General features: G+C 41.9%; 2 protein-coding genes across 2 annotated transcripts; both read left to right on the plus strand.

Moving 5' to 3' along the window:
- The first annotated feature begins 369 nt into the window (after positions 1-369).
- Positions 370-3,468, plus strand: LOC146554908 (neuroepithelial cell-transforming gene 1 protein-like). The gene is made up of 9 exons (XM_085252501.1): positions 370-806; positions 929-1,036; positions 1,134-1,298; positions 1,503-1,565; positions 1,787-1,960; positions 2,060-2,317; positions 2,403-2,573; positions 2,718-2,904; positions 2,991-3,468. The coding sequence occupies exons 1-9, from the start codon at positions 714-716 to the stop codon at positions 3,398-3,400; spliced, it is 1,629 nt and encodes a 542-aa protein (XP_085108627.1). The 5' UTR covers positions 370-713; the 3' UTR covers positions 3,401-3,468.
- Positions 3,469-4,905: 1,437 nt separating this feature from the next.
- LOC146554909 (uncharacterized) lies at positions 4,906-6,225 on the plus strand. The gene is given in 3 exon segments (XM_085252803.1): positions 4,906-5,261; positions 5,533-5,554; positions 5,941-6,225. Coding segments are annotated over 3 exon segments (663 nt in total).
- The last annotated feature ends 21,120 nt before the right edge of the window (positions 6,226-27,345 follow it).

Raw genomic sequence — 27,345 nt, forward strand, 5'->3', positions numbered from 1 at the left:
CTAAGGTAAGTCTTAAAGGGTTAATGTTTCCATTAGCACTGAGAACTGTGTTGGTTGTCATGGTTTCTGTCAGTTAGGAGCAATGGTTGATATTTAAAATAACATGGATACCAATGTTTTATCTTTTTACTGTCATTCTCTCTCTGTGCAGTAGAATCATAAATCTTTATCATAGTAAGTTACTGTTTTAGTCTTTCAGCCCTTCACCAAACTGTCTTCACATGATAAGAGCCTCTGTCCTGTAGATGACTGAAGGTAAGGAGCTCAAGACTGATGGGATAACATGGAAAAAATCAACCTGTTTCCTGCCTCTGGCCCTTATCCTGATGAATTTGGTAAAAAGAAACAATGCCTCAGAGTATCCATCAGTTATTCAGCTAATGTATGTGCAGAACAGTGTAATTAATGAGCCCTGCTGCACAGATCGTGTCTCTCTTGGACGTATTTTCTACTATTCAGTTAACTTTGGATTTAAAAGTAAAATCAGAAATCTGAACTAAATGTAGAAGAATGTAACAAATGGTTTGTCAGTGTGAGGCAGAGTGATGAGGGAGCCCCATGCCAGAAAAAGCCAAACAGGGGGAAGGTGTATCTGTTCCGTCTTTTTACGTGCTTATAACTCTTGATTTTCTGCCACCTTTTTTCTCTCTGGTGTGGATTACTTGAAGCCAACTCGTGAGGATTAAAAGGATACTGTGTTTCTACTGAAAGATATGGTGGCTTACGATGAAGTGGGTAGCTTGGTGCCTATCAAACGGACTCTGCAAGTGACAGACTGCCAGAACCAGGCCAACAAGGAGTTAGAGGTGAGATGGCTGAAACTTTACTCTGTAAATGTTTGACCAGAGCTGCTGGAAATGAAGTCATAGTGTTATGATAGAATAACTGCACGACTAACCTCCCCTTCTGTTTTTGCCTCCTTCTGCAGGAACCCAGCAACAAGCACGTCCGTTCTCTCGGCAGGGTGACGTCGCTAGCCAACCTCATTTCTCCGGTAAAGAATGGGGTCTTCCGGCGCTTCGCCCAAACCATCAAGGTAAGCGCTCACGGCATCCAATGGAAACACAGCGCATTGGGGGGACAGGGACATCCCTTTCAACATGTCTGACATGTGGTGTTCTTTCTTTCTGAAGGCCTCTTTCTGGGGCGATGGCAAGTTGCCAGGCATGCCCCAGAAGCCTTGCAGCAAGGCAGCGGCCCCCACACCACCTAAAAGGAGGAACAGCACCTTATGGTCCGAGACATTAGACATCCACCAGAAAGGAACTTTCTCCACCAAAGAGATCAAGCGGCAAGAGGTGAGTCCAGGAGTCCAGACAGGGATGAATTCTACATGCTTGCTAGACTAGTTCACATGTCTTTGTGTCAAATGGTTTAAATTGGACTAGAAGCCATTCAGCCATCTTGGCTAAGCTCACTATGGTTTAGGCTACGATGTAATGACAACCTGATTTACATGTTTACTAAAAAAACATCTGTCTGTGCCTTCTCCCATTCCTCAGGCCATATTTGAGCTGTTTCGTGGAGAACAGCATCTGATTGAGGACCTGCAGCTTGCATGCAAGGTTTGTCATTTTAAAAGCTCTGAGGCAGCGGGAGTACATATAAAGCAAACAGATTAAATCAGTCTGGCAGGCTTTGAATGCAGCGCAGCCAGGAGCTATAAAAAGACAGGGATTGTTCCTCTGTCTTTTTTTTTGTACCCCTAAAACTGTTGACCAAGATATTTTTAGTAGCCGCTCCCAAAGCTCTGCCCAGATATTACTGATCACTTTGCTCCATCCAGGCGTACCACGACCCGATGCTGAAGCTGTCCATCATGTCGGAGGAGGAGCTTACTCACATTTTCGGCAACTTGGATGCCTACATCCCACTGCACGAGGACCTTCTGGTGCAGCTCTCCAAAGCCACGGGGCCAGACAGGACCGTGGGCCAGATTGGGCAAATTGTTATTAGCTGGGTAAGTGTCTTTGACTTTTTGAGCCATCAAAAGCTTTTACGCTAGTAAAACCGTATTTTGAATTAGCAGTTAGATAAAGAGTCCCTCCTTCCTTTGCAGCTGCCCAGGCTCAATGCCTACAAAGACTACTGCAGTAACCAGCTGGCAGCCAAGGCGCTGCTGGACCAGAAGAAGCAAGACCCACGTGTGCAGGACTTCCTGCAGCGGTGCCTCGAGTCACCTTTTAGTCGGAAACTGGACCTGTGGAGCTTCCTGGACATTCCCAGATCCCGCCTGGTCAAGTACCCCCTACTGCTCAAGGAAATCCTGAGACACACTCCAGCAGAACACCCCGATGCTGCCAGCCTGCAGGAAGCTGTAAGTCCAGGAGACAAACTGGTTCAACACACTGATCCATCATAGTGCCTCTCCCATGTAATAATTAGGCTGCTTGTGTGTTCAGATCACTGTCATCCAGGGAGTTTTGTCTGACATCAACAAGAAGAAAGGGGAGTCCGAGTGCCAGTACTACATCGACAAGCTGGAGTATCTGGACGACAGGCAGAGGGACGCTCGCATCGAACGGTGCAAGAGTCTTCTGTGTCACGGGGAGCTGCGCAACAAGAGCGGCACGGTGAGCACAGCGCACACTTCCAAGTCGTCCTTCGGTGCTTCTCTTTGCATGTTAACACGAGGCTGCCGTCCCACATGAGGCGGGCTATGTGCTCAGATGATGCTCTGGTTTGAAAGTTTCTGTTTTTCCTGGAAATTCTTTCAGAAGCTGCACGTGTTCCTGTTCACCGACCTGCTGATCCTGACCCGCCCCGTCACCAGGAACGAGCGCCAGTGCTTCCAGGTGTACCGGCAGCCAATCGCAGTGCAGGATCTGGTGCTGGAGGACCTGCAAGATGGCGATGTCAGAATGGGCGGCTTTTTCAGAGGAGCCTTCAGCAATGCAGACAAAGGTAAGGCTCGTCCCAGAAAGTGTCCGCTAGTAGCCTGAGCAGCACTTTGCCCCCGTTCCTAATGACGCTCTCTGCTTTCTCTGCAGCCAAGAACATTTTCCGGGTACGTTCCCAAGACCCGAGCCAGGCACAGTCACACACTCTGCAGGTCAACGACGTCTTCCACAAGCAGCAGTGGCTCAACTGCCTCCGTAGTGCCATTGCCGTCCACCAGCCTCTGAGCGAGCCCTCCAGCCCCAGCCCGCCTACAGGCAGCGTCCGTTCCAAGCGCCGCCCTTCCTCCGTTTCTGCCATCATCCACATGGAGGAAGCAGACGAGAACTACCCGCAGCCAGGCTCTCAGTCGGCCCCCGCCTCACTGTGCAACAGCCCCACCATGGCGTCGTCGTCCACGACGTCCGTGTCATCGACGTCATCCTCACCCACGACACATAAAACCAAAAAGGACAAGAAGGCTCTGTGTTCTTTAGGGAAGAGAAAAGAGACGATGGTGTGAGGTGGAGCGTTGGTAGAGAACGTGGATGGACCTCTTTGTTTTTCCTGTACATAAAACAGCACAGCACATTTATGAGTGTCTGCGTGTTATTACAGCAGTGTTCTGTTACTGTCCTCCTTGGCAGCTATTTACCTTACTCCTCCATCCAAGTGCATCCCATAGAGACACAGTATTCTGGAGGGGGGTGCACGTGGTTCAGCTCTAAAAGGGAAGCATGACAAGAAGTAAACCCACGGTTCACACTCGGTGTGGCCAGTTTGCTGAGTTCTTGAAGAAAGAGTTGGTGCATCAGATCCTGTTTACTATAAAGTTCATATTTAAACATTCTTTTAGACCTTTCTTTGGGGGATAATACACTTTATATTTTCAGATCTATCCTAGTATTGTTTTAGGTATTGTAAAGCAGCAGAGTTTTAGCTGTTAGGCAGGTTTTTGAACATTTGCCGATGTCAAAGTGAAAGACAAAAAGCCGACCCCCAAAAAGGTGAGGTGTACCACACAAACAGATTTCTGTCATAGTTGGGTTTTTAGACTGAGCAGAAGATGTCTTATTTTTATACATTCCTTAAATAACAGATGCTAGAAGCCAGACATTATTTTATTTTATTTACTACAGAGGCATTAATTTCATTCCAGAACAGATGATATGTCAGCAAAAAACCGTGATGAACTCATATCGCAGACGAGATGATGAGTTTTGTTTAAGACAAAATTTTGAACTGAGCCACGTTGGTTTCTTAAAAAGCTGATTCCTGAGAATGAGGCGGATCACTTTTCAGTGTAGGATCTTGCATGGAGCGTTAGTTGTGGACGCCGCTTGCACCTGAAGAGGCGGCATGATGTATGCAACTGTCCCGAGGGACGGGACTGAGCGACGATGAAAGTTGTTGAAGGCAGAAGAGAACGAAGACGAGAACGATTAGGAAGTGAAACGCTCAGTGTGACATGTGTAACTCCCATCAACAGTATTTCCTGCTTCCCATTTGAAACCTTCCTGGGTAAACTGAAAAAGATTGTGCGGAGGCCTCATAAACCTGTGGAACAAATTGTCAAGCGCGTCTATGAGACGCAAAGTATTCAGAAGAAAAGAGAGGATGTCTGTTCCCGCTCCTCTTAAACGGCTTCATAAGTCTGGACCAATAACAAGTGATCTTGGAACTTTTAAGCAGTACAGAAAATACACTGATGGACAGACATGTGTTTCTTGCTCCATGGGAGATAACTGTTTCAATGTAGGGGGAACAATTCTTATTGTGGCAAACATTTTACAGGATTGCCAAGTTGTCAAAGCACTGTGTCAGGTCTTTGAAAACTGTAATGCCTTTTTCAGCTATCCATTGGACTCAACATGCCTTGGAATTTACTTTGTTTCAAATCTGTCTAAACAAATGAATCTTGTATTACTTGATGAATTAAAACAGAAAATGGTGCTTTTGCCACTGAAGTCTGGATATGTGGCATTGCCACTGCTGTACTAGTTGGCTTCTTTTTGCTTTCTCACCAGCATGCTACCATTTGCAGTTGTTGATTTTCTGGATGGTGGAGGTGCATCCATAATTCCTTGCAAGTGGTTTACAGGACCAGCGGAAGATTCTTGTTTCTGGCCACCAGGGAGAGTCAATATCAATAAGGATGGAGTTAAGAAGCATTTTTGTTTATTGCTACCAAATATTCTGTCATTAAAGACAGAACAAAAAATTTCCCTGTAATTTCACTAACAACATTTTGTTGATGTATGTCAAAAATTTACAGAAAACTATGAAAATCCCAGGGTGAAACTGCGGAGGTCTGAAGCAACCTCTGATCTGCAGACTGAGTCAGATTCTGGAAGCAGATTGGGAAAAGGGAAGCGGAAAAGGAGGTAATTATGTGTCTTAAAAACGCCTTAAAAGCAACAATTTATTGTGGTGATTATAAGAAAAACAAAAACAAGCTGACAGTATCTTTAGCAGACCATTGCTGCTCACCAGATTTAGATATGATCTTAAAATAGCACTTTGTAACTTTTTGACTTTTAAAAATCAGTTTTAGACTCCTTTTGATGCCGGACTGTACATTAATGTTTTTAGTTTGTAGGACTAACCAGTAACTAAATTGTTTGTGGGGTTTTTTAATATTTTTTTCATTTTAAGGCCAGTGATCCAGGGCAGCACGGTGGCACGGTGGTTAGCACTGTTGCCGCACAGCAAGAAGGTCCTGAGTTCAATTCCACCATCATGCCGGGGTCTTTCTGTGTGGAGTTTGCATGTTCTCCCCGTGTCTGCGTGGGTTCCCTCCGGGTACTCCGGCTTCCTCCCACTGTCCAAAGACATGCAGCTTGTGGGGATAGGTTAATTGGATAATCCAAATTGCCACTAGGTGTGAATGTGAGTATGAATGGTTGTCTGTCCTTGTGTGTTAGCCCTGCGACAGACTGGCGACCTGTCCAGGGTGTACCCCGCCTCTCGCCCTATGACAGCAGGGATTGGCTCCAGCACCCCCCGCGACCCTGAAAAGGATAAGCGGAAGCGAATGAATGGATGGATGGATGGATGATCCAGTTAAGCTCGGATGAGGATTGGGACAACGCTGCAGAACAGCCAGAGACCTCATCACCATCAGCAACTGAGAATAGACATTCAAGTGAAACTCCCCACCAGAACGTCACTCATCCATTTGTTCAGCTACCACCACCCTCAACTCCTTCACCTGTGGTTTCACAACCAGTTCCAAGACAACTTGTACAAGCCACCAATACCAGCATGTTTGTACGTGTTCTAACCCTCCTGGAAGACATTAATGATAAATATATGTGTTGGTGTAAAAAGCAACAACAATTTCATTGAGGAAGGAAAGTAAGGTAGGGATGGTAAATGGCCTGTATTTGTATAGCGCTTTACTAGTCCCTAAGGACCCCAAAGCGCTTTACATATCCAGTCATCCACCCATTCACACACTGGTGATGGCAGCTACATTGTAGCCACAGCCACCCTGGGGCGCACTGACAGAGGTGAGGCTGCCGGACACTGGCGCCACCGGGCCCTCTGACCACCACCAGTAGGCAACGGGTGAAGTGTCTTGCCCAAGGACACAACAACCGAGACTGTCTGAGCCGGGGCTCGAACCGGCAACCTTCCGATTACAAGGCAAACTCCCAACTCTTGAGCCACGATCGCCCGGCTCTAAGGAGAAATAATAACAGTGACAGTGAGCTATCAACTCAATGATTTGTTGACAAGAATATCACCACAAATACCTTTTGTGTGGCTGTGATTATAGCCATGGTTACCTGTATCAACATTTGAACCTTACCTACAACTCACACACAACTCTGTCTAAAAATGGAATTTTAGTTAACGCCTTCTCTCAAACTGAAGAAAATGAAGGTTGAAGAAATAATGATGGTAAAATAAAATACTGTACTCTCAGAGACATTTGTAACACAAACATCTCCCTCCTTAGGTCTTTTGTGATCACAATAGAAAGTAAAACACAAATTTAATAAGGTTAGTTGTGCTTGAGATTTGCATCACTTCATATAAGCAACATGCAACCTGTTGATTCTGCAATAAAAGTCCTTTTTGCATGGCAGACTACATTTCATATCCCTTGTTGCTGGTTCACAGATGCCACAGTAGGTTGCAGAAAGAGCCACCTCCACAGGCGACTACAGACTGCCATTTGGGGTGCAACACCGCCACCTCGTGTCCCTCTTAGCAGCTACACCCACCCATTGAGCGCTTAAACGGGCTTGGCGCTCAGAGGTGTGCAGCCTGCTGCCTTCTCTCAGTCTGAACAGAGCATTTTTTCTCCCGCAGACACCCGAGCTGGGAACCGATCTGTCCTCTCCAGAAACATCCTCTAGGAGATCCAAATCAGCAGTTTCCTCTTCTTAAAAGCCGTCTTGGTTTTCTCGTGTGATTGAAGAGCTGCGATTAAAAAAAAAGGAAACCTCCGTTCTTTAGTAGCTGCATCAGGTAAGACAATTTGCAATCAGTTTGAAAGAGAAACGCCTCATTTTACGACTTGGTGATGTGTTGCTGGGTTGTTGGGCGTGGGAATGTGTGGCTTGTGGGAATGAACAAAAGATGATGCACAGTGTGGATCGTTCCTGACTGCACCTGCTTCTAAATGAGTGTGTCTGCCATGGGTGTAAATACATGAAACACTTTTGCAAGGTGCTGGAAGATCAACAAGGCGAGGTTGATGTAGCAGTTCGGGGAGTAATGATCAAGCAGCGATGGTTGAAAGCATCATGACAGACGGAGCAGATGTTGCTCAAACTGCGTGCATTTGGCGATGATCATGAGGCAAGCATGGATAGCCTATTTTCCTTTGGTTAGCTTAATATAACTTTCGATTTGAACAGTATTCCTCGGATTCATGCCATCCGCTGGCATTCAAATCAGTTTCATCACCATCAAAGAGCTGCTGAAGAGCTGGTGCCAGCTGAGCCACGGGATCTTTACCTTCCACAAGGAATCATTCAGGGTTTTTTTCGCGGGGGGGGGGCAGTGACAAACTTTATGTGAAGCAGCTGCAGACATGCACTCTTGGACTTTTGTCCTTTTCCTTTTATGATGTCTGCAAGATGTCTGTCAGCTCAAGATGCTCTAGGTTTTGTCGTTCACGTTATCGAAACCTCACTTTAGGAGGAGCCATGATGTTTGCTTTCATGAGACGCAGACGGGAATTTGGACTCATCCTAATCTGTTTAGTATCCCTCACAGCCTGGACTCATGAATTCCTGGAACATTTTTAATAATAGATTGCTGAACAGATTCACTAGGTTGCAGCATTGATTTTTGTCTGTGCAAGGCTGTAAAGAGTCGCCTGATAAGAAACCAATTGGGGCATTTTTTTCTCTTATGAAGAAAATCTATAGCAATCATAGTAAATCCTAAAGTGGATAGTATATAAATATAGAAAATCCAAGATACTTGTATAGCAGCAGAATGATGACACAGACACTAAAGTGTTCACAAAGTGACAGTAAACTAAAACTGATTTATTATCATTGTTTAATCTTTGTTAAGTCCAGTTTTTCCTAAAAGCTGTCCATGGATGAACTCCCTAATCATCTACATTTCATGTGTTACCATAAACCGCACCTCTTGCCATGCGAGACTCTGTGTTTGTTCCAGCGAATAATAACAGCTTCTTTATTGCCCTAATTGAATTACACACCCAAGTCAGACGCACCAATTATTTCCTTGATTGTGTAACAAGTGAGATGCTGCGGCATCTGGTATCCGCATCCCACAGGAGCGCTGTGAGGCCTGAACTGGCTGTGAGCCCGCTGATGGCCTTTAAACCCGCCCCCCTCGTTCAACCAGAAGCTGCAGAATTGAGAGGGGTAAGGATTTCTTCCCTTGGGAATACTAATAACCTTAGCAGACAGATTTGTCTGCGTCTTGTTCACTATCAACTCAGTAGGCAGGCGTGAGGTCGTGTCAGGACGCTGCAGTCATGTTGGGGCTAGATAGAGTCTGGTAGGGTGAATGGGGCTGCATAAGTAAGCGTTTTTATTAGCTCAAGAGAAATCCTTAACTCTGGTGAATCCTGCTCTAAAGAAGAGCCCACAGACTCTGGTTGCCAAAGGCCAGTGGTGTTTGGGAATATCTGTCCTTTTGGTTATTTGGAATGGTCACTACAAGCAATAATTGTTATCCATTTAGACAATGGACAGCACCCCTCCCCTATAATACAGGATGGGGGCTGGTCCCTATACCAGATGCCATAGGGCAAGATGCAGGGTACACCCTGGACGGGTCACCAGTCTGTCAAGAAGTACCCAGAGAGAATCCTCACAGTCACAACATCATAACTCTACACTGGGTTCAAATATAATAATTTTATATTTGAACCCAGGCACTTGCTTGCTGTGAGGCAGCAGTACTAACCACTGTACCACTCTTTTTTAGCCTTTTTGCTTTGTATGAGAAAGAAAAGCAGCATATAGTTAGTGGTCTACACATTTGCCTGACATGTAAAAGATCTCTGGTTTGATGCCAGGAGGAGCCACCAATCCATTTGGGGTTGTATCAAGAAGGGCATCTGGTGTAAGAGATCTGCCAAATCAAACATGCAGGGGTACCTCCTGTGGTGATCTCTGTGAATAAGGGAGCAGCTGAAAACAGCTTCTTCTTTTTGACAAAGAGAAGGGAGGAAGTTGAAACCAGCAAATAAATAACTGGAACACAGCTTGTTTAATGAGGTAATCAGATAACTGCTGAAACTCAGTATATGCGCTCATCGCTATCTGTCGTGTGCTGTCATGCAGTGGAAGCTTAAACCTAGAAGTATCATTTCCTTTTGAATGATTCTGAAAACCGCTGATGGGCATTACTCCATTCATTCACGCTGGATCCAAACTTTTATCCAAGTAACTAACATGACTCCATTTGATTATTTAACCATGTTTGGTAAATTTCTCCTTGTTGGAACACAATAACACAACACAGCAATACCATGTTTTTACATTTGGAAAGACACAAACTCTTTTTAGTGGCTTTGTTGGTTTTGTATCAGATTTTATTTGCTCTGGTTTCTGTCTTTGTCTCTACCCCATTTAGATGTGGTCTTGGCTATAAACATCACTGGAGCTGCTCGTTGAACTGAGTTGTGTTTGCCTCTTGCGCTGCCTTTTGTCTTTTCGTCTCTGACATTTTTGGTTAGTTTTCTGCTTTCTGTTTGCAATGAATCCACTCTCTAACCAAACCACTTCCAGGTGTTTCTGTCCAAGTAATAAGGATGGATATTGAACCTCAAGACCATTTTTTGATGACTGAAATGTTTCCATCCAGTTGGTCAGAGTACTGAAAACCAAGTTTAGATATCTGGCCAGATTCAGAATCTGGAAATTTAGTGTACATCATTCCTGTTTAGAGAACTTTTAATATTTGGAAAAATGGTTTCTGTAAAATGAGTTAAAAGAGACAAAGGTTTGAAGCTCACATGGTGCTGGGACCACAAAAAAAGTAATAATAATTTTATATGTTCTCCGGTGGAATGAAGCCATGCGTTTTACATCTGTGTCTGCATTTTAAGTGCATGTTTAAAATGAGAAGGAGATGAGCACCAGGGTGGTTTGAGGTGCTGAGATGTGGAACAGGAACATGTTGGGCTGGTTTGGTTCATTGATGCTGTGTGTTAGGGGCAGCAGTGAACCCTGGGGACTCAACCCCTGTCTCCTGCTTTGGTCCTTCTGTTCAGCTCTCCATTATGACTGTCACTCTTATCATCAGCTAATTCCAGCTTCCTGCATGACTTTCATCATATTTTAATCTTTTCTTCTTCACTCTTTTTTAGCTTTCTTTCTCTAAGTATGCTTCCTGCCGCATAGAAGTAATAGCTTTCCTTCCCTTCTCCCATCTCCTTCGATCTTTCCTCATTTCCCTTCCCTCATCTCTTCCTTCTCTTTCATGTCAAAGCTTTCATTTTACAACTTCTTTTTTGTGCCCTTGGGTTGTGTCTGTGTGGGATCACGAGGGTAGCGTTTCACCAAGATCAATGACGGCTTAAGATATTTCATTTAAAGTATCAGATTAAATTAGGTCTAACCGCGGCAGATGGGGGTTTAAAGGCCCCTGATAGAGAGCAGGGACATGCTCTCCCATCAGCATCGATTAGCTCCATTGTCATTTTTGGACGGAGACTCATGTGATTAATTGGACCTTAAGAAGTACCTGAAGGTATGTCATCAGATTTTACTTTGGGATTGAGATTTTTTTCTTCTTGAAAACTGACTAATCAGTTTCCGAGTTTCCTTCTTCCCTGTCATGCAGTTGTCATCTGAGTTACAGTGAATCTGGGTTAACTCATGAGTCTTTTCTGTGTAGAAACTACTTGCGGATGCTCAAAGTAAATCCACCGCAAAGCACATTTGACAATAGCAAAGACTCAAGAATTAAAGACTGTTGAAAAGAGGAGGAGAAAAGACTAAAGTGGCGTGTAATCAAAACACAGAGATGAGAAAGAGCAAAAAACAAACTGCTGCTTTTACTGTTTTGTAGAGAGGAGGAAGGCATGGGGAATAGGGAATAATAAGAGACAAAAAGCAGAGGTAGGGTAGGAGAGAGATTATTTGTCACCACTGACTGTTCAAGGCAGAGAGCCTCGTGGCACTGACGGCCTGTGGAGCTGCTCTTTGAGGATACTGGATGAACTTCTCGTGAGAGATGTAGGTTTGTGTCTCTGCAGCTATGAGCTGTGGATAAATTCTCCAGTGAAGGATTGGAAGGTTGTTGTGTGTATATGTCCACAGTAATGGTCATCAATATTATACTTTTATATATAAAGGAATCAAGGAACCGAAGGCCTTATCTAGAATCCAATGGTTTGTCTTTAGCCCGTGGGCTAATTTTATGGGAGCCCTGGTGTGACAAAAGGAGATCCAAATTTTTGAAAAGCCTGGAGATCAGCTGAACAAAAAAAAGAAGCAAATCATCTTTATCTGATACCTTCTTGTTCCTTCCCGATTGATGCCGATTGATTGCCTACACAGGGTTGTCTGATTTTTTTGCCCTAAAACTCTTCAGACTTTACCTTACAATATAAACGCCTTGAGTTAACTGTGGCTGTGAGTTGACACTATAGAAATAAAACTGAATTGAATTGAACGTCAGGTCTTGACTGAAAAAAACTTTGACTTCTGAGGTTGTAGCTGTAACGTGACTGTCAGCTGGACATCCTTCTTTGACTTTTTGGTGCAGTGGTCAGAACACAGGTTAGAAATTTAGATTGGGGGGCGGGGACTAATCTGTGTGAAAAATGGTGTTAGTATTGTAGAAGTAAGGGCAATTTGCAGACATTTCGGCTTATAATAGACGTGAAATTGCAGAACTGTGTGTGTGGGACATCAACTGAAGGTTCAATCTGTGATGTTTGTGGGTGCTGAAGTGTGGAAAAAATGTTCTGTTTTATAGGAGCTTATTTAACATACATTATATTGTGCAACATTTTTGCATCAAGAAGAGCTTTAAATGCTCCTACAATTGGCATTGTAAGAAGATAAAAAAAAGAAAGGACATTGCCAGCCCTTCTAACTGGATTAAAACTAGTGGAATTTTTGGGGAGCTGATTCCTAATTTAAAGTTTCTGGCCAGTTAGAACATGTAATATGAATGCTTAAGGTGAAGTAGAGCGCAGACATGGTTCTTATATGAAAATGATCAAGAAGCCAATTTTTCATCAGTCCTATTATGAAAGTATAATGAATAAAATGACAGGATTGGCTGAATTTACCCTGAAGTGACCTTGGATTCACACAGTAAGAAATTTTGAAGAATGGATTGCCTAATAGATAGAGCCTCTAGTCGAGTGTCTAGTCTGTTCGATAATACCAACCTGTCTCACAGCTGATCCAGTAACCCACATTTGTACAAGTACACAGGTACCTTGTTGGCACTTGACAGATCTTTTATTGCCTCATTCAGTATGTCTCTATTTTGACTTTTGGAGGTTCAGAGAAAGTTAGCACAGTGTGCGTTTCCATTTGAGTCTCTCACAATGCTACACATTGTCAACATGGAGCAGTTGAGTACAAACATGTTGTTTGACTTTAGGCCGACACTAGTGTACCTCACTCCTTTGTGAGTCAGCTGCTGCCACTGTAGAGGTTTTGCTTGTGACGTCATGTGCTCGTTGCTCTCCGCCATATTGGACGTGATAAGCGGTAGTGATCATGTTCAATCACTTATATGTAATATACATACAAATTATCACTACTTTTTTCACAATGCCTACATTGTGCTGTGTGATTGGATGCAGCAATCAATACTTTCCCGTTGAACACACAAGAATATAGAAAAAGTGGAAGAGAATGTAATTTTTCTGCCCGTTTCTCATGCCGACCACTTAGAATACTAATCAAGTGGAACCAGATAATCTTCCACGGCACACCTGATTATTTCTCACGGCACACCTGAGCAGCGGCACAGTGGTTTTAGTGTCCTAAAACTTGTAAACTACTGGTCCTTGCTATATGATGTACTTTTTGCTGCTATTAAAAGCTGTCTCCATCATTTTTCTGGCAAATATCCAGAAAATGAAACCAGCTGAGCTGAGACTGAGTTAGATGTTAATACAGTCTCGATCAAAAGTTTCAGTTTCAACCTGTTCCAGTTTAAGTGTTGTTTTCAATAAACTGCATGCTCAAAAAATGTTTTGTCTGACTCCCATTTCTTCTTGTTGAAGCTTTACTTGGAAACTAGCAAACTATGATTTTTTTTGCTATTTTTCAAGTGGTCTTAAACTTTTAATCGGGACTGTATATTACTTCTGTTAAAGAGTCCTGACAACAGGCGTGACTGTTGCCTTACATTTCTTCTGATTGGCAGGGCTGAAAGCACGCTCTTAACGTTGATGCCTAAAACAGCAGCAATGTGGCAAAAACAGGCTGCAGTTCAATGATTGCAATGAAAGAAAAAAATGAAAATGGGGCTTGAAGATTGAAGCTGGAAAGGGTGAGATAACAGAGTCCACATCTACTTCTCCTCTTGATATAAGTGTAACAGTGGGCCAAATGGGCCTTTTTCAGCCCTGACTCATGCTAATGCGTTAATATGAAACGCCGCCACTGCACACCACACAAATGGTGTGAATCTACATTTTTATGTCATTTGCTATAAGATTGATAACCCATTAGTCTGAGCATGGCAGGCTGAGCACAAGGTAAGGAGAAATATCCACACTTGGTTCTTATTTACATCAGGCCCATTCATCTCCCATCTCATTTTAAGCTGAGCTTGACATTGAAATGGGTGCGTATTAAGCACAGAGAGGGGAGACTTTGGTATGTATCATACCATTTTTTTTTTTTGCTCCACCCAAGGAGTGAATCAGAAATGATGAATGGCATGGCAGTTTAATGATCTTGTAGTGGCAAAGCAAGTGCTGAAGCAGGCGCATTACACGCTAACTGCAGTGAGATGAAGATAGACTTTTGCCAGAAGTGTGTAGCAGTCACATAAAAAGCCTCTTCGTCAATTAAAGGAATGATCTGTGGAGTAAAAGGCAATGGTAAAGGTCATACTTATTGGACTCTTTCTACATCCACATACAAAACATCTTTCCTCTCTTTTTCTTATTATGAATATGCACCAGTTCCAGAATTCACCACATTCACTGCGATGCCCTCAGGATTTATCACACCAAGCATGCTCTCGAGCGCACATATAGATCTGTAGACTTTCGAGGAAATTAAGGGGGTAATTTGCATTTTACAGGGCTCCTTTTGTTTCTGTGAGGCCCATATCTTCAAAATAAGCCACAATGATGTTCTCTCTAGGCACAGCTACCCCACATCACAGGCTCTTATCACGTGTCAGCTGGGAGGTTCAGTACCAATTACAATTACATCTCCATTTCGATCTTGCACTTGCCACTCTCTTTGCCATTTTTTACCCTAGCTGCATTGTTGTGCCATCTCTCTTTTTTTGTATGTAAAGGTATCAGAGCTTGGTCAAACACTAATCTGCCCTCGGTGCATTAGTCTGTTGCACGATACAACATGCCACTATGAGAGAATTAAATCCACTACATGCACCTTAGGAGTCTGCAGAGCACAGGCATCACTTTCAGTATTGTTTCTTGCAAGTTGTTTTTTTTTTTTGTCGGATAAGTAATTGGATTCACTTCTGGTCATCTCAACGTGTGTGTGTGATCCTACTTGCTTAACTAGAAGTGGCATACGTGTGCATGCGTGTCTTGGATGGTTTAGCCACAGCTACAGCCAGGGAATGTTGCTGACACGAATGGGAAGACCACCACTTTTGTATTCCTGTATAATAAATCAGCATTGCATCAATCATACCATCAAAGCGGTGGTGGGTTAGCGCTAGGGCTTATCTGCGGGTAAACTGAAGAAGGCTCGCATGAATCGTGAGTTTTTTGCAAGGTTATGTGAGTTCATCACATCTTATGCCACATGTCAGTGTCTCAGTGCACATTTCAAAGCGTGAGCTGCTCTGTATTTGCCAAAAGATGCAAACCACTCAGTCTCCATGAATACATTAGTAGCTGCAGGCTACATAGAAAATTACTGATCCCACTGCATGTAACAGGATCTTACTGCTGAATGTGAATACACATCAAGTCTGTAATATTGTATTTTATGCAATTGTAGTAAAGGCTAAAGGAAATGCATTCTGTCACTCATTGGAAAAGACTGATGGGAAAGTGATGTGCCCCGTGAAGGATTCCATATGTATTGGCTGCAAATTCTCCAATAATATAATAATGCATTCTCCAGATGCAATAAACTGATTTGTTTCCAAGCCATTGTTGGTTTGAGCTGGACAGAACCTTCTCTCTTTTGCAGTAGTTGTCCTATCCAGCTCCAGTAAAAAATAAGGTTGGTTTGTCTTTATTTAAAATTATGGTGAGTATACCTTTGAGATTCATTACAGTATACATTTACTTTGAAGTCACTAATCAGAGTAGCACAACGCAGTTGTGTGGTTGCAGAAAAAATAACTGGTGTAAATAGGAACTGACATGGAAAGACACGAGTCAGTCTTGGCTACCTTAATGCCACAATTATAGATCTGTCCCTAATACTTTATGGTATTTGGAGGGGAAAAATAATCTCAACTAGTAGCTGTCTCTATGTGTTATTGTGTTCTTATGGGTGGGTGTGCTCTATTCCTGCTAGCCAGTGCATCCACCTAAATATCTCTTTTCCACTGATGTAATGCCGGTGCTGCCGGTGTGTCCCTGCTGGTGGTGGTTGTGCTTTCTAAGAACCAGACCACATTTCGTGAACCCTTAGTGTAAAATGTAAAAAACAATGGCGGTGAACAAAAAAATTAAAGCCAGTCATCTGCCAGTCATTAGTGAATTTCTTGCAGCAGCGTGAGACAGTGTTTCCAACTTTGGGTCCAGCAATATTCATGAGTCATGCTAATGCTATTGTTTTTTGCTTTTTTTTCCAGTGGAAATGTGCGCACCAGTTGTGCTACCAGTTGTAGATTATAAACCTATTTTATTTGCAGGATTTACTAGTTTTGGAAGCAAGGCAGCGCAGTGGTTAGCACTGCCTCACCACAAGAAGATCCTGAGTTGGATTCCACCATCTGGCCGGGTGCTATTGGCCAAGGCCTTCCTGTGTGGAGCATGTTCTCCCCGTGTTTGCGTGGGATCTCCTGGGTACTCTGGCTTCCTCACACAGTCCAAAGACATGCAGTTAGTGGGGTTAGATAATTGGTGATTCTAAATTGCCTGGTGAATGTGAGTGCGAGCGGTTTTCTGTATTAGCCCTGCGACAATTTGGCAACCCAGACGCTCCTTCACCCTGATAAGTATAAGTGAAAGAGAATGAATTGGTGGACTGTATTATTTGACAATCTATTGGTATTGGCATTTCTAACAGCTGACTGGTGGCTGTAGCTCATTGGAGCAACTCTACTAATTGGAAGGTTGCACAAGAATCCTTGGGCAAGGCACTGAACCCAAAGTTGCTAAACTAAACGAGAACGAGAACAAAAGTTAGAACTAAAACACTAAGAAACTGGAAACGTGGAACACTGAAAGCAGTAACACGGGGAAACTTACACACATGCTAAGATAACTACTAAGAGGGAAAGGACTATAATCACTAAGAGCTAAAGAAAACCAAAACTATGAACAACAATAATCAAATAATATAATTACTGAGTTTGAAACACAAATACTGGGTTGCAGACCAGTACCGTGACAGTTAGCTGGCTTGACAAAACCTAAAACCCAGGTTGCAGATAGCAAGTGTTAGGACAGCGGTTATTAAGTTTTTCCCTTAAGCAGGGTTTCCTATTTCAGACTCTGTGCTCGCTCACATAAAAATGATCATTCTGTCATGTAACCACTGTTCCACATGAAATGATCCCCATGAATCCTGCCTGCTCCAGACGCATTATGAAAGGATGATAATAAAATGGCTGATTAAAAATACACAAAGAAGAATATTAACATTAACATAGTGTCAGAGTGTATTTTTGGTTGTAAGTGCCTACTTGTACTATCACAGATAGGGGCAGGTGTCAATAAGAATTTATTCTTCTTCCTGCTCCTTTTCATGCATGGAAACAGTGTTACTTTAATTGAAAGGAAGGTTGTGTATAGGAAATGAATTACTGCTATATCCATGTGTGAAAACATTAAAATGCAACACTGTTGCAGATAACACAAAGGTTAGAGCTGCAGAGAAGACAGATTTGAGTGTGTATGTATTACAGCTCTGAAACTTTAAAATCCATACATTTTGACATAAATGTTACTGTTCCTCAGCCTAATAAAGCAGATGCTGCAATTGCTTTAATTTGTTGGCAGATCAATGTGAAAAACATTTTAGTGCTAAACACGCATTCTTAAATGTTACAGTCCCATAAATGTGTGTTCTGTGTTTTAGTCGTGTTAGAATCAAGTACAACAACATTTATACATCTTCTGTGTCAACAAATTAATAGATGCACATTCCTATGACAATGCCCGGTTCATTCACTGGTTTTAGTAAGGTACGGCTTAATAACTTTATATGGCCATTATACATTCTCTATAATTTCTTTAAAGTGCACTGTAAATACAACAGTCAGTGGTAACGTGGCACTTCTGACTGATTTGAAACTGAAATCTGGAAAATAATTTGCTCCCAACCAGGGTACGTGTTCAGCAATAAGTTTCCACAGTAATTTAGCCAGGTGAAGAAAGCCACTTTTTGCAAAACAGAAAATGAATTTGAATGAATAAATAAATAACAAACATAGGAAAACTTGTTTGTATTGCCGGTTTTAGCTGATATGTCATATTTTTAAATAACTAAATACCCATATCGATTTTTATCCTAAAAATCCAATAGGGGTTATATTATATTAGCTAAAGTTAAGTCTAACTGGTTCCTAATTTTGGAAGGTTGCTTGAAGCCATGTACACCAATGTAGCATTTTTGAAATAAGCAAGCAATTAATGAATTATCCAGTGAACAGCTGTCTGTATTCTTACTAACCGCATTGGCTAAGCCACGTCCTCCATTCCTGGGATTTCCAGTATGCTGTGACCAGTGTCTGATGTAATGCAGTCCAAAGTAATGCAGTACTATAATTACTACAGTGATGCACTATTAAGCTTTAGTTAGGTATTAGTAAGTGCTGTATTTATAAATTATGTAATTTCTTAATACAGATATAAAAGTTTATAAATTTTTGGTTAATGTGGTAAAGACAAAACTTTCATTGCTAATGCACGAATGGCCAAACACATGATGGAAAAAGTGCTAACACGACATCGACTCTACAAGCATCTACAAACAGAGCATGCTAACACAAAGCTAGCTAATGCATGCTTCGTCAGTTGCGGTGCAGTATATTGTAGGTCATGTTGCAGACTAATGCAGCGATTAGTGATACAAACTTCTTTCTCCAGTGAGTCAATAAGAAACTTAATGCATTACTTTTGTGCTTGTGTATATAACAACCCCAACATTAGCTATGATGGTCACAAAAGATCTGTTCATCATTTGTTTTTGGAACGTTCCATATTGCTGTGTCTATCAAAAGCTCTGTTATGACTTACCCATCTATTTGGTGTGGCTTTATTTGCGCAAAGGATTGGAATATGACACAAATGCAGCACGTCTATGATGCCCATGGGCAGCGGTTCATGAATACACAATGAACTCCCATTTGTTTATCATTTCCCCTCTCATTTCACTGATGTTGCTGCTTATGCCCTCTGGGCCTGGATGACACTGCAAACCCTTTAATCACTGATTGATGCCAACGCACACATGCAAGCTCACTCGCACATATCACACAACAATTCCAATTACTGATTCAGCATCAATTATTTTCTCAGACAGTGCTTAGGAGACACTCACTGGAACTAGGATCCTCTGCTTAGTTGGCTATTGGATTGACAGAACGTATGTGCAATCACTTTGGATCCAGAATAAGCAAGTTTTCCATTCACTGGCAGCCTGGAGGGGGTTGAGGTTTTCAGTTGTGACCTAATGGACTGGTGGTCCAACATTGATCTTTGTGCAGTGGGTTCAAAGATTGGAATCAGACCTAGTTTATGTGTACTGTTTTATTACTGGGATGTGTTCATACGTCATGAAGCATGGGTTAGTCTGCAGACCAAGTGCAAAGAGGGATGCTTTTAAACATGGAAACTACACTTCCCAGCAGAAATTCACAATATGTAGAGTATCGTCTTTAAGAGAGCAACAGTTTATGCATTCTAATATAAGGACATACAAGAAAACCTATAGTATTTGCATGTTACAGCAAGTGGAGCAACTGCTGTGTGGTGACAGCATACGGCAATCGAAAGCATCTCACGGACCAACTGGGACTTAATGGGACAACTAAGAGGCAAGTGAATGATTTCCAAAACCCACTAAAGACAGAACCACAGCAGTCTGCAGAGGCGAGAGCAGCTAAATGACATCAGAAATCAACAGTGAAGGGCTTTCCATGCTGCATTTGCATTTTTCAGTTTACATGCTTGGCATGGCTCGCACCTTGGGACGATTCACTAGTCACCTGACTGTCAGTCAAATGCCTATCAGTTACATGCATAAAATGTCATTGGTAAAATATCAACAATTAGGTTCCAGTCACCATGTCTAACCAGTGCGTGCCATGGAACGATCTGTGCTGTCAATAACGTCAGCCAACTGTGCAAGTGTGTCTGGAGATACGTCGGATAAACACAGAAGGGAAAGCAGGAGACTAATAAGAGACTATTTGGAGTCAGTATTGTAGTAATAGATGTGTTTGGTGGCATGCAGAATGTCTCTTTGAGGTTTCATAGAAAGTACTGACCATTTCAAAGTGCCTTTTTTTAAACCAAGCATTCAAAGCTCCAATGTATTTCCTCAACTTACATGAAAGAAAACATAACCTCTCAGTTAAAGTGAAAAGCTACGACCAGAGAAAGCCTTTGATCAGTAATAAATTGGTCAAGAATAGCCTTCATTCTTTTCTTACATATGGTTTCAATTCCTCCTAAAGGCCATCGCATCTTTACTCGTGTTTTTTTTTCTGTTTGTTGGTGTCTAAGGACCATAATTTAATATCTATAGTATCTGTTTTATACAGATCACACAGACGGTCATGGAAAATGTTTAGCATTGATTTTATCCAATTGGCAGGGTATGGCATTTTATTTAAAAAGCAGATAGTGGTTTGATGTACAACAACAGTCAACAGTCATTTTACTCAGAATGGCTGTTTAATCACTTGTTATACACAATTAATTAATCAGACGATCACACGCAGCAACCCAATGCTTTTAGGCATGTAGACAAGGTCATGACAAACTGCTGAGTTTCACACCAGGCGTCAGAATGGGGCAGAAAGGTGATGTAAGTAACTTTGAATATTTTGTGGTTGTTGTTGCCAGACAAGTGTGTCACGTGTGAATGTTTCTTTATTTTGGGAACTGCTGATCTCCTGGGATTTTACCACACAAACGTCTCTATAGAGAAGTCCAAGAAGCAAACAATATCCAGACAGTGGCAGTTTCCTGGGCGAAGATGCCTTGTTGATCCCAGATGTCACTGGAGAAAGGCCAGACTAATTTAAGCTAATAGTAGAGTGAGAGTAACTGAAACAACCACTTGTAACAACTCAGATGTGCAGAAGAGCATCTCTGAGTGTACAGCACATCAGACCTTGAAGCAGATGGGTTACAGCAGCAGAAGACCACACTGGGTGCCACTCCTGTCAGCTAAGAACAGGACACTGAGGCTACAATTTATGATTCCCAAACTGGAAAGATTAGTTGCCAGATCCGAAATTGATTTAAACAACATTGGTGTATAGATAGCATTTTCTTGGCACACTTTGAGCCCTGTTAGTACTAGCTCAGCATCATTTCAATGCCACAGACTACCGAGGATTGTTGCTGATCGTGTCCATGTGTTGCCTCAGTTAAGGTAAGTCTTCATGATTAAACAATAAGAAAGAAACTGAGCACAAAAAGCATCCATGGGAGAGTTCTGAAACGAAACCATTGCTGACCAAAAGGAACACAAAGACTTGTTTCATGGGAGCTTTGTGTTTTGCTTTGTGGTATTTTGACTGTTTAGCTTGATTTTCTGTCTGGTTTAAGTGTGGTTAGGTTTACGGAAAGAACTGAAACGTGAAAATTCGCAATATCAACTCTGTTGAAAAATTAGGCAAATGCTGCTTGAAAATGTGGTCCCAAGGGATTTGTATTTGTTGAGTGGAAGTGGAAGCTTTGGCCTGCCCCATAATTCATTTAGGCCATACAAAAAACGACTCCTCTTAATGTTTTTTCTAACTTGCTTGTGCAAGTTCTGCATGTGCAACATTATGTAGCAGGATCAAAGTTTTACATCATTAAATATTATCATAGTTTAGGACCCAAAGACTTTTCACAAGCTTTCTCCAGGCTGTAAAGTACAGAGTGGTAAAATAAAGAAATAAATAAACAAAAATAAATTAAATAACTCAGTGACATAAAAAGTTGTTAAAAGTCTAATAAGTTTTCGGCTAAACTTTAGACGCTATCTGGAACAGGAAATTCTGTCATCCTTGCTGGTGCAGTCTGTCAGGGTTAGCAGGTAGGTTTGATGGTTGCTATAGTTTAGACAGTTAGCATCAGATGAAAAGGAGACCACTGTGCATCCCTGCAGCTTTAGTGTCAGGTGAGGGTGAACTGTGCAGCATGCACCCTGCAGCAAGCTTGCTTTATCTGCAATGTATAGTTTTACAACAATCTGAGTAAAACACTTACTGCAAAAGCAAGTAATACTGTTGCTCATTATGCAGAAGTACCCTGGACAGCTCCCACAGTCATGGCCGTCATAGGATCACCACACTGTCAGCTGTAGTGACAATTTGTTATTATTTGGAATTTGTATTTCAAAAAACTCAACATTTACATAATGCTGTTGTTTTAAAATGGGTCATTGCTATGTAAGATGTTAGGCTACAGTTTACTTTGTGCACGTATTTCTGGTGCAGTGATGCTTAAAGCACATACAGTGCTCTTTGTATTAGAGTACATTTCTTATGCAGTAGCTTCAGGTACTTAATCTTTACCTAAAGCTGGGAATTACAGTGAATTATTGAATGGTGGAAATTATTTGATTTTGTTCTACTGCAGATTCTGATCATTATTATTTGTTTTAGAAACCATTTACAAAAACCCCTCATTTTGAAAATGAGGATGGGTTATCCTTGAGAAGTGCACTTGAGGAGCTATGTAATCATAGTAGCTATGGCCTTTAGGTGTGACGTGCAGAATGTTTAACCAAACATTTGCATGTTCATCATCCTCCCCTCATCCCCTACTCTTCATCACTCATTGTTACTGGTGTCCTCTGTTGTCAGTAATGTTCTTTAAAACCAACCCCTGATTCAATTTTCTACTTTCACCTTCAGTTGTCCTTGATTTGTCTCACTTTGCACTCTCCTACTGTTATTAAGCCTTCAGCTGTGCTGGATATTACATTCATGAGTATTGATTTGTATGGGCACCCTAAGAGCTCAAGCTATTTTGGAAAACTGTGAATTAATAATGAGGCAGGTCAAGCTGTTGTTCCTGAACACATTGTAAAGATTCTGATCATTACCTTGCAGGTTGTCAGGGGCATTGCTTGTTCTTGAACTTCTTATTGAACATGGTAGAAGCCAGAAGTCAGATTAACAGAAGCCTTCGTATCTGCCTTTAATGCACTTTTTAATTTTCCATAGATGTTTTTTTAATGTTCTTATCTGAGAAGCCTGAGTGAAATTATGGGGTTCTTGTTAATTAATAAGGCAGTATGTGGATACAGGCTGTTGAAGCGATTTAATCTCTGACCTTTGGGTTGTCAGATGTTCTCGTTACCCTTTATGATATCCTGATGCTAATTTGGACATTTAATTTGAGGAAGTGATATACAACTTAAGGAGGCTTTCTCTAAATTTTATGTGACTGTACAGCCTGGTCTAAAGTGATGTATGCATCTTTTAGAAAGCTGATGATTTTTTGCAGTTAAATGACGATTGTAAACAGCTGTACATCATTAGATGTGGGAAAGTTCATTAATTTCCCCTCAAAATGAACCATATTACCTGAGTTATGCAAAAAGTAATTAATACACCCATGTACCAATACAGTTTTTTCAAATCATGACAAATATCGTGAAAGAAAACAAAGAAAGATTATTCGGTGTGGCATTTCTCAGATATTTTAAATGGATTTGAGACTAGATTCAAATTAAATCACAAGCTGTACTTAAAAATGACTGCCTTTCAGTGTCTTTCTTTTGAAGAAAAACTGATTTTTGCCACAGCCGTTGCTGAATGAGGAAGTAGGCATCCCCATCAGCCCACAAAGGGGCTTACTCATTGATTTTGCTAAGCAGGGGAAATGTCTAATAATGAACACAGCGACAAACCTGTTTGAACTGCATAGCAGTTGCAGGTGGGGATTCAGAAGTCTGTAACCAGACAAAGTGACAAATAATTCCTAAACTTAATTTTGAGATTCTGCTGCTGCTTGGAGTTTTTAAATTCAGAATGAGTTACTAGGTGTATTGTAGCACTTCAATGTGAAACGTTGCATAATCGCACAAAACATGTTTCTACTACCACTACTTTTTTGGCTTTAGCAGGGTGGTTGCACTACAGTGATGTGCAAACATAGTAGTGTTGGGTATTTTTAGAGCTGATACAGTGTAGGACGGGACAACAGGAGATATATTTGTGTTGTGGAAACTGAGAAGACATGAAAGTTTTATCATTTTATCATCTAGCAGTGACACGTGCCTTCATTTCTCTCGTTTGTCCATGTTGAAAAGCAGCAGAGTGGATGCTGTTATTTCCAGACTCCACCCACATTACTGAGCAGCTCTCATCTGGCAGAGACACCCAACAAGGCGATTTGTCATGACCCAGTCGTGATTGCCCAGCCACAGTAAGTGTTGGCATCGGCTGAGCAGCATATGTGACAGTATGATTGTACCGGTGGCTGCAAAGAACTCATGAGCCATCTATGAACCATATTTTTTATAAGGCAACTCTGTCATTAAATAATGCGGGCGATCACTGGGATCAAGGGGGTGGAAGGATGAGAGCAGTTTGTCCTGGTTTCCGTTTACTCATCCCACTCAGTGTTTTTTCCACACTGGAAAAACATGGACAGCAGCCACTTCTTTTTTGTCTTCCGGTCCAAACTAAGGCCCAATGCGGTCCAATGTGGCAGCTTTGCTTGACTTTCATGTCCAAGTTCACTCCCCTCTTGGGGAATCGTTGCAGTGCTAAAGTGAGATTAAAATCGTAGTGTGGAGGCTTTGTGTTCAAACCTAATGCACCTCAGAGAGCTTGGGTAGCTTGGCTACATATGTTTTTGCTGCTTAAATGCAGCCCCCTAGAGTGTTGAAGCTGACTGGTTCAATATGTGGTCTGTGCCCCTGAAGTGCGTCACAGCTATAAATGCCATTAAGCTTCCGCAGCTAATGTACAATGATTTTCCAGTGAAACACGAGTAAAGATGTCATTTTCACCTGCCAGTCACAGTGAGACGGTGGCTCATGCTGAGGTTTTCACAGCTTCAGTGTATTACGGAATAGTTGAAGCACTTTTCTAGTGCTGGAAACACCTGCCACATCAAGTGTATTTTTTCCATTTACTCGTGAGTTGTTGGGATGAAGGCTTGCCAAAAAAGTATTTAAAAACACATAAAGCATGTGGTTTATATGAGTGAATTTGTAAGTTTGATCAGCAACGGGCATTTTAAAGATATACTGTAGAGAGCTTTCTAAGACTTTGGGTTTTGGAAAAATACAACCCTTATGATGTCATCAGGTTTATCTCAGCTTAGAGACTTTCTTAGCAGTAAGTCCACACTCGTCAGAGGCATGGATTTTGAAAGACTTTTACCAGATAAGATATATACCAAGATACTGGGACATGATCTCAAGGACACACGGTGGAAGAAAGTCAGAGTTTGTAACCCTGAAGGACCCGAGTCAGAATGCTCACTTTCAGCTTTTTTATTTTATTCACAATGACTGTGTTGTCAGTTTTCCATTTCACACTTTTCGCGGGCACTTTGCAGTGCTCGCTCGCTGCCTGCTGCTCTCTGCTGCAGCTCCGTCCTCCTTTCCGGCCTGGCCGCTACTGAAATAGGGAAGGCGTGATTAGATGATGATCCCTGACACCACACCCTGAACCCGCTGCTCCACTCCTCCCCTGCAGCCGAGCCACCAACCACACCCCGCCACAGAGATGAATAATAACTAATGATTAAATGCAGAGTGGTGTGTAAACAGATGGAGTGTGAAAAGAGGTGAGTGAAGAAGAAACACACAGTGGATCATGGGAAGCTTCCAGATGCCTGGCCGTATTGTAGCATAATTAAGGGAGAGTTCAGGGTCATCTGATCAAGTCTTAACTGTAAGCTTTATCAAAAATGAAAGTTTAAAGCCAAAGTTTACCTTAGTGGCTTAACTACTCTGACATCAACTGTTTTAGGGATATAGGTCTTCCTTAACTGCATAAGAGAAAACTTGTCAATATTACATGCATCTGAACACTCCAGTGGTGAGCACACATTAGCAGCAGTTAGGTGATAGGTTGTGTAGTCCACTAGTTGCAGGACTGATACTTGGTTGACATGCACGGGACACTTTCAGTTTCACTTTCAGTTTCTGTCATTAGAAATAACCCAGACCTTTGCTAGATAATGCCAAGATCTCTGTGAGAAAATGATCAACACATACAGACTTCTTTTCAATATTTCATAGAAAACTTTTGTTCTTGTCTAGACAATGTCCTTGATGTAGGCCATCAGTTAATCTACTGTCTGAAAGAAGTCACTTACTCCTCCCTTTAAGTACACTTTCAGGTAAGTGGAGCTCTGTGTTCAAAGCCAGAGCTATCTGTCTGGGGAAGCGTAAATAAGGAGAAGTCTAATAGGTGTTTTGAATGTGTATTTTAAATATTTTGAGTGGAATTTTTGTCAGAAGCTGCATGTAGGTAATTGCGGTGCTGTAGGGCTGGCGATTTCCATGCCTTGTACCACTCAGTGGGTGGACTAGCTCAATTAGTTTTTCCATCGTGGCCATAAGGAAAGAAAAAGATGCAATCATGACAGGCGGCTCTGACTGCACCAATAGAGACTATATAGAGACTGGCTATATGCAGCCAGTCTCTATTATTATTTTGCAGTTCATTAACACATGACTGTTGACAGAAGAGATATGTCCATCAGTGACATCTGGGGCCACACGCAAGGCATTAACCTCAAACCGGATTTATTATCCATGTTCAGTCCCCTTGCTCAGACTTTCAGTTTCCAACGTGCTAACTCTAACTTTGAGATCCATGTGGAATGCGTCAGGTTTAGCAAAAAATTTTTCAGACCTTACAGAGGAGAAAGTCTCTGATTTACTCTGAGTCATGAAATGGTAATGAGGAGTAGCAACTCTGTATTTGAGATGGAACCTAATGCTCCATTTCCCCAAGGTAACCTTTCTGTAACTCTGACGGTTATTGTGAGACTCAGTGATGTAATTGCTACATCGGAGCAATTTGCAATCTAAATGACTTCGTCTCTGGTTTTTGGATGGGACTACAAGTCTGTTAGCTTGTGTTAGCCGGTACTTCTGATGGCACAGAGAAAAAAACACTGCTGCGGCTATAGCAACTGCCAAAAAAGCTCTGTCATTTGATGTGTCTGTACAGTCAAGAAATTGATGTTAGTCTGGCAGTTAGAAAAGAGGTTTAGGGGGAGATTCCAATCAGATTAAATTTTCTAAATAAGAAAATAATATATGACTTGATCACCTGAACCAGAAGCCCACTCTGCAAAATCACTGGCTGAGGACAGTAATTTGGATCTACACCAAAATGTAACAGATTTTTCCTTAAATATCCCACCTGATTTTATGATGTAGTTTGCTGATAACAGACGAATGGCAATAATAAGTATGGTGCTGGTGACTGACTGAGGAAACCACAACTGCTAAACAA

The sequence above is a fragment of the Mchenga conophoros genome, linkage group LG17 (genome assembly GCF_057382185.1).
Source record: "Mchenga conophoros isolate Kocher_MC1m ecotype Shallow Benthic linkage group LG17, M_conophoros_male_GT1.1, whole genome shotgun sequence".
In the NCBI taxonomy this organism is placed as follows: Eukaryota; Metazoa; Chordata; class Actinopteri; order Cichliformes; family Cichlidae; genus Mchenga; species Mchenga conophoros.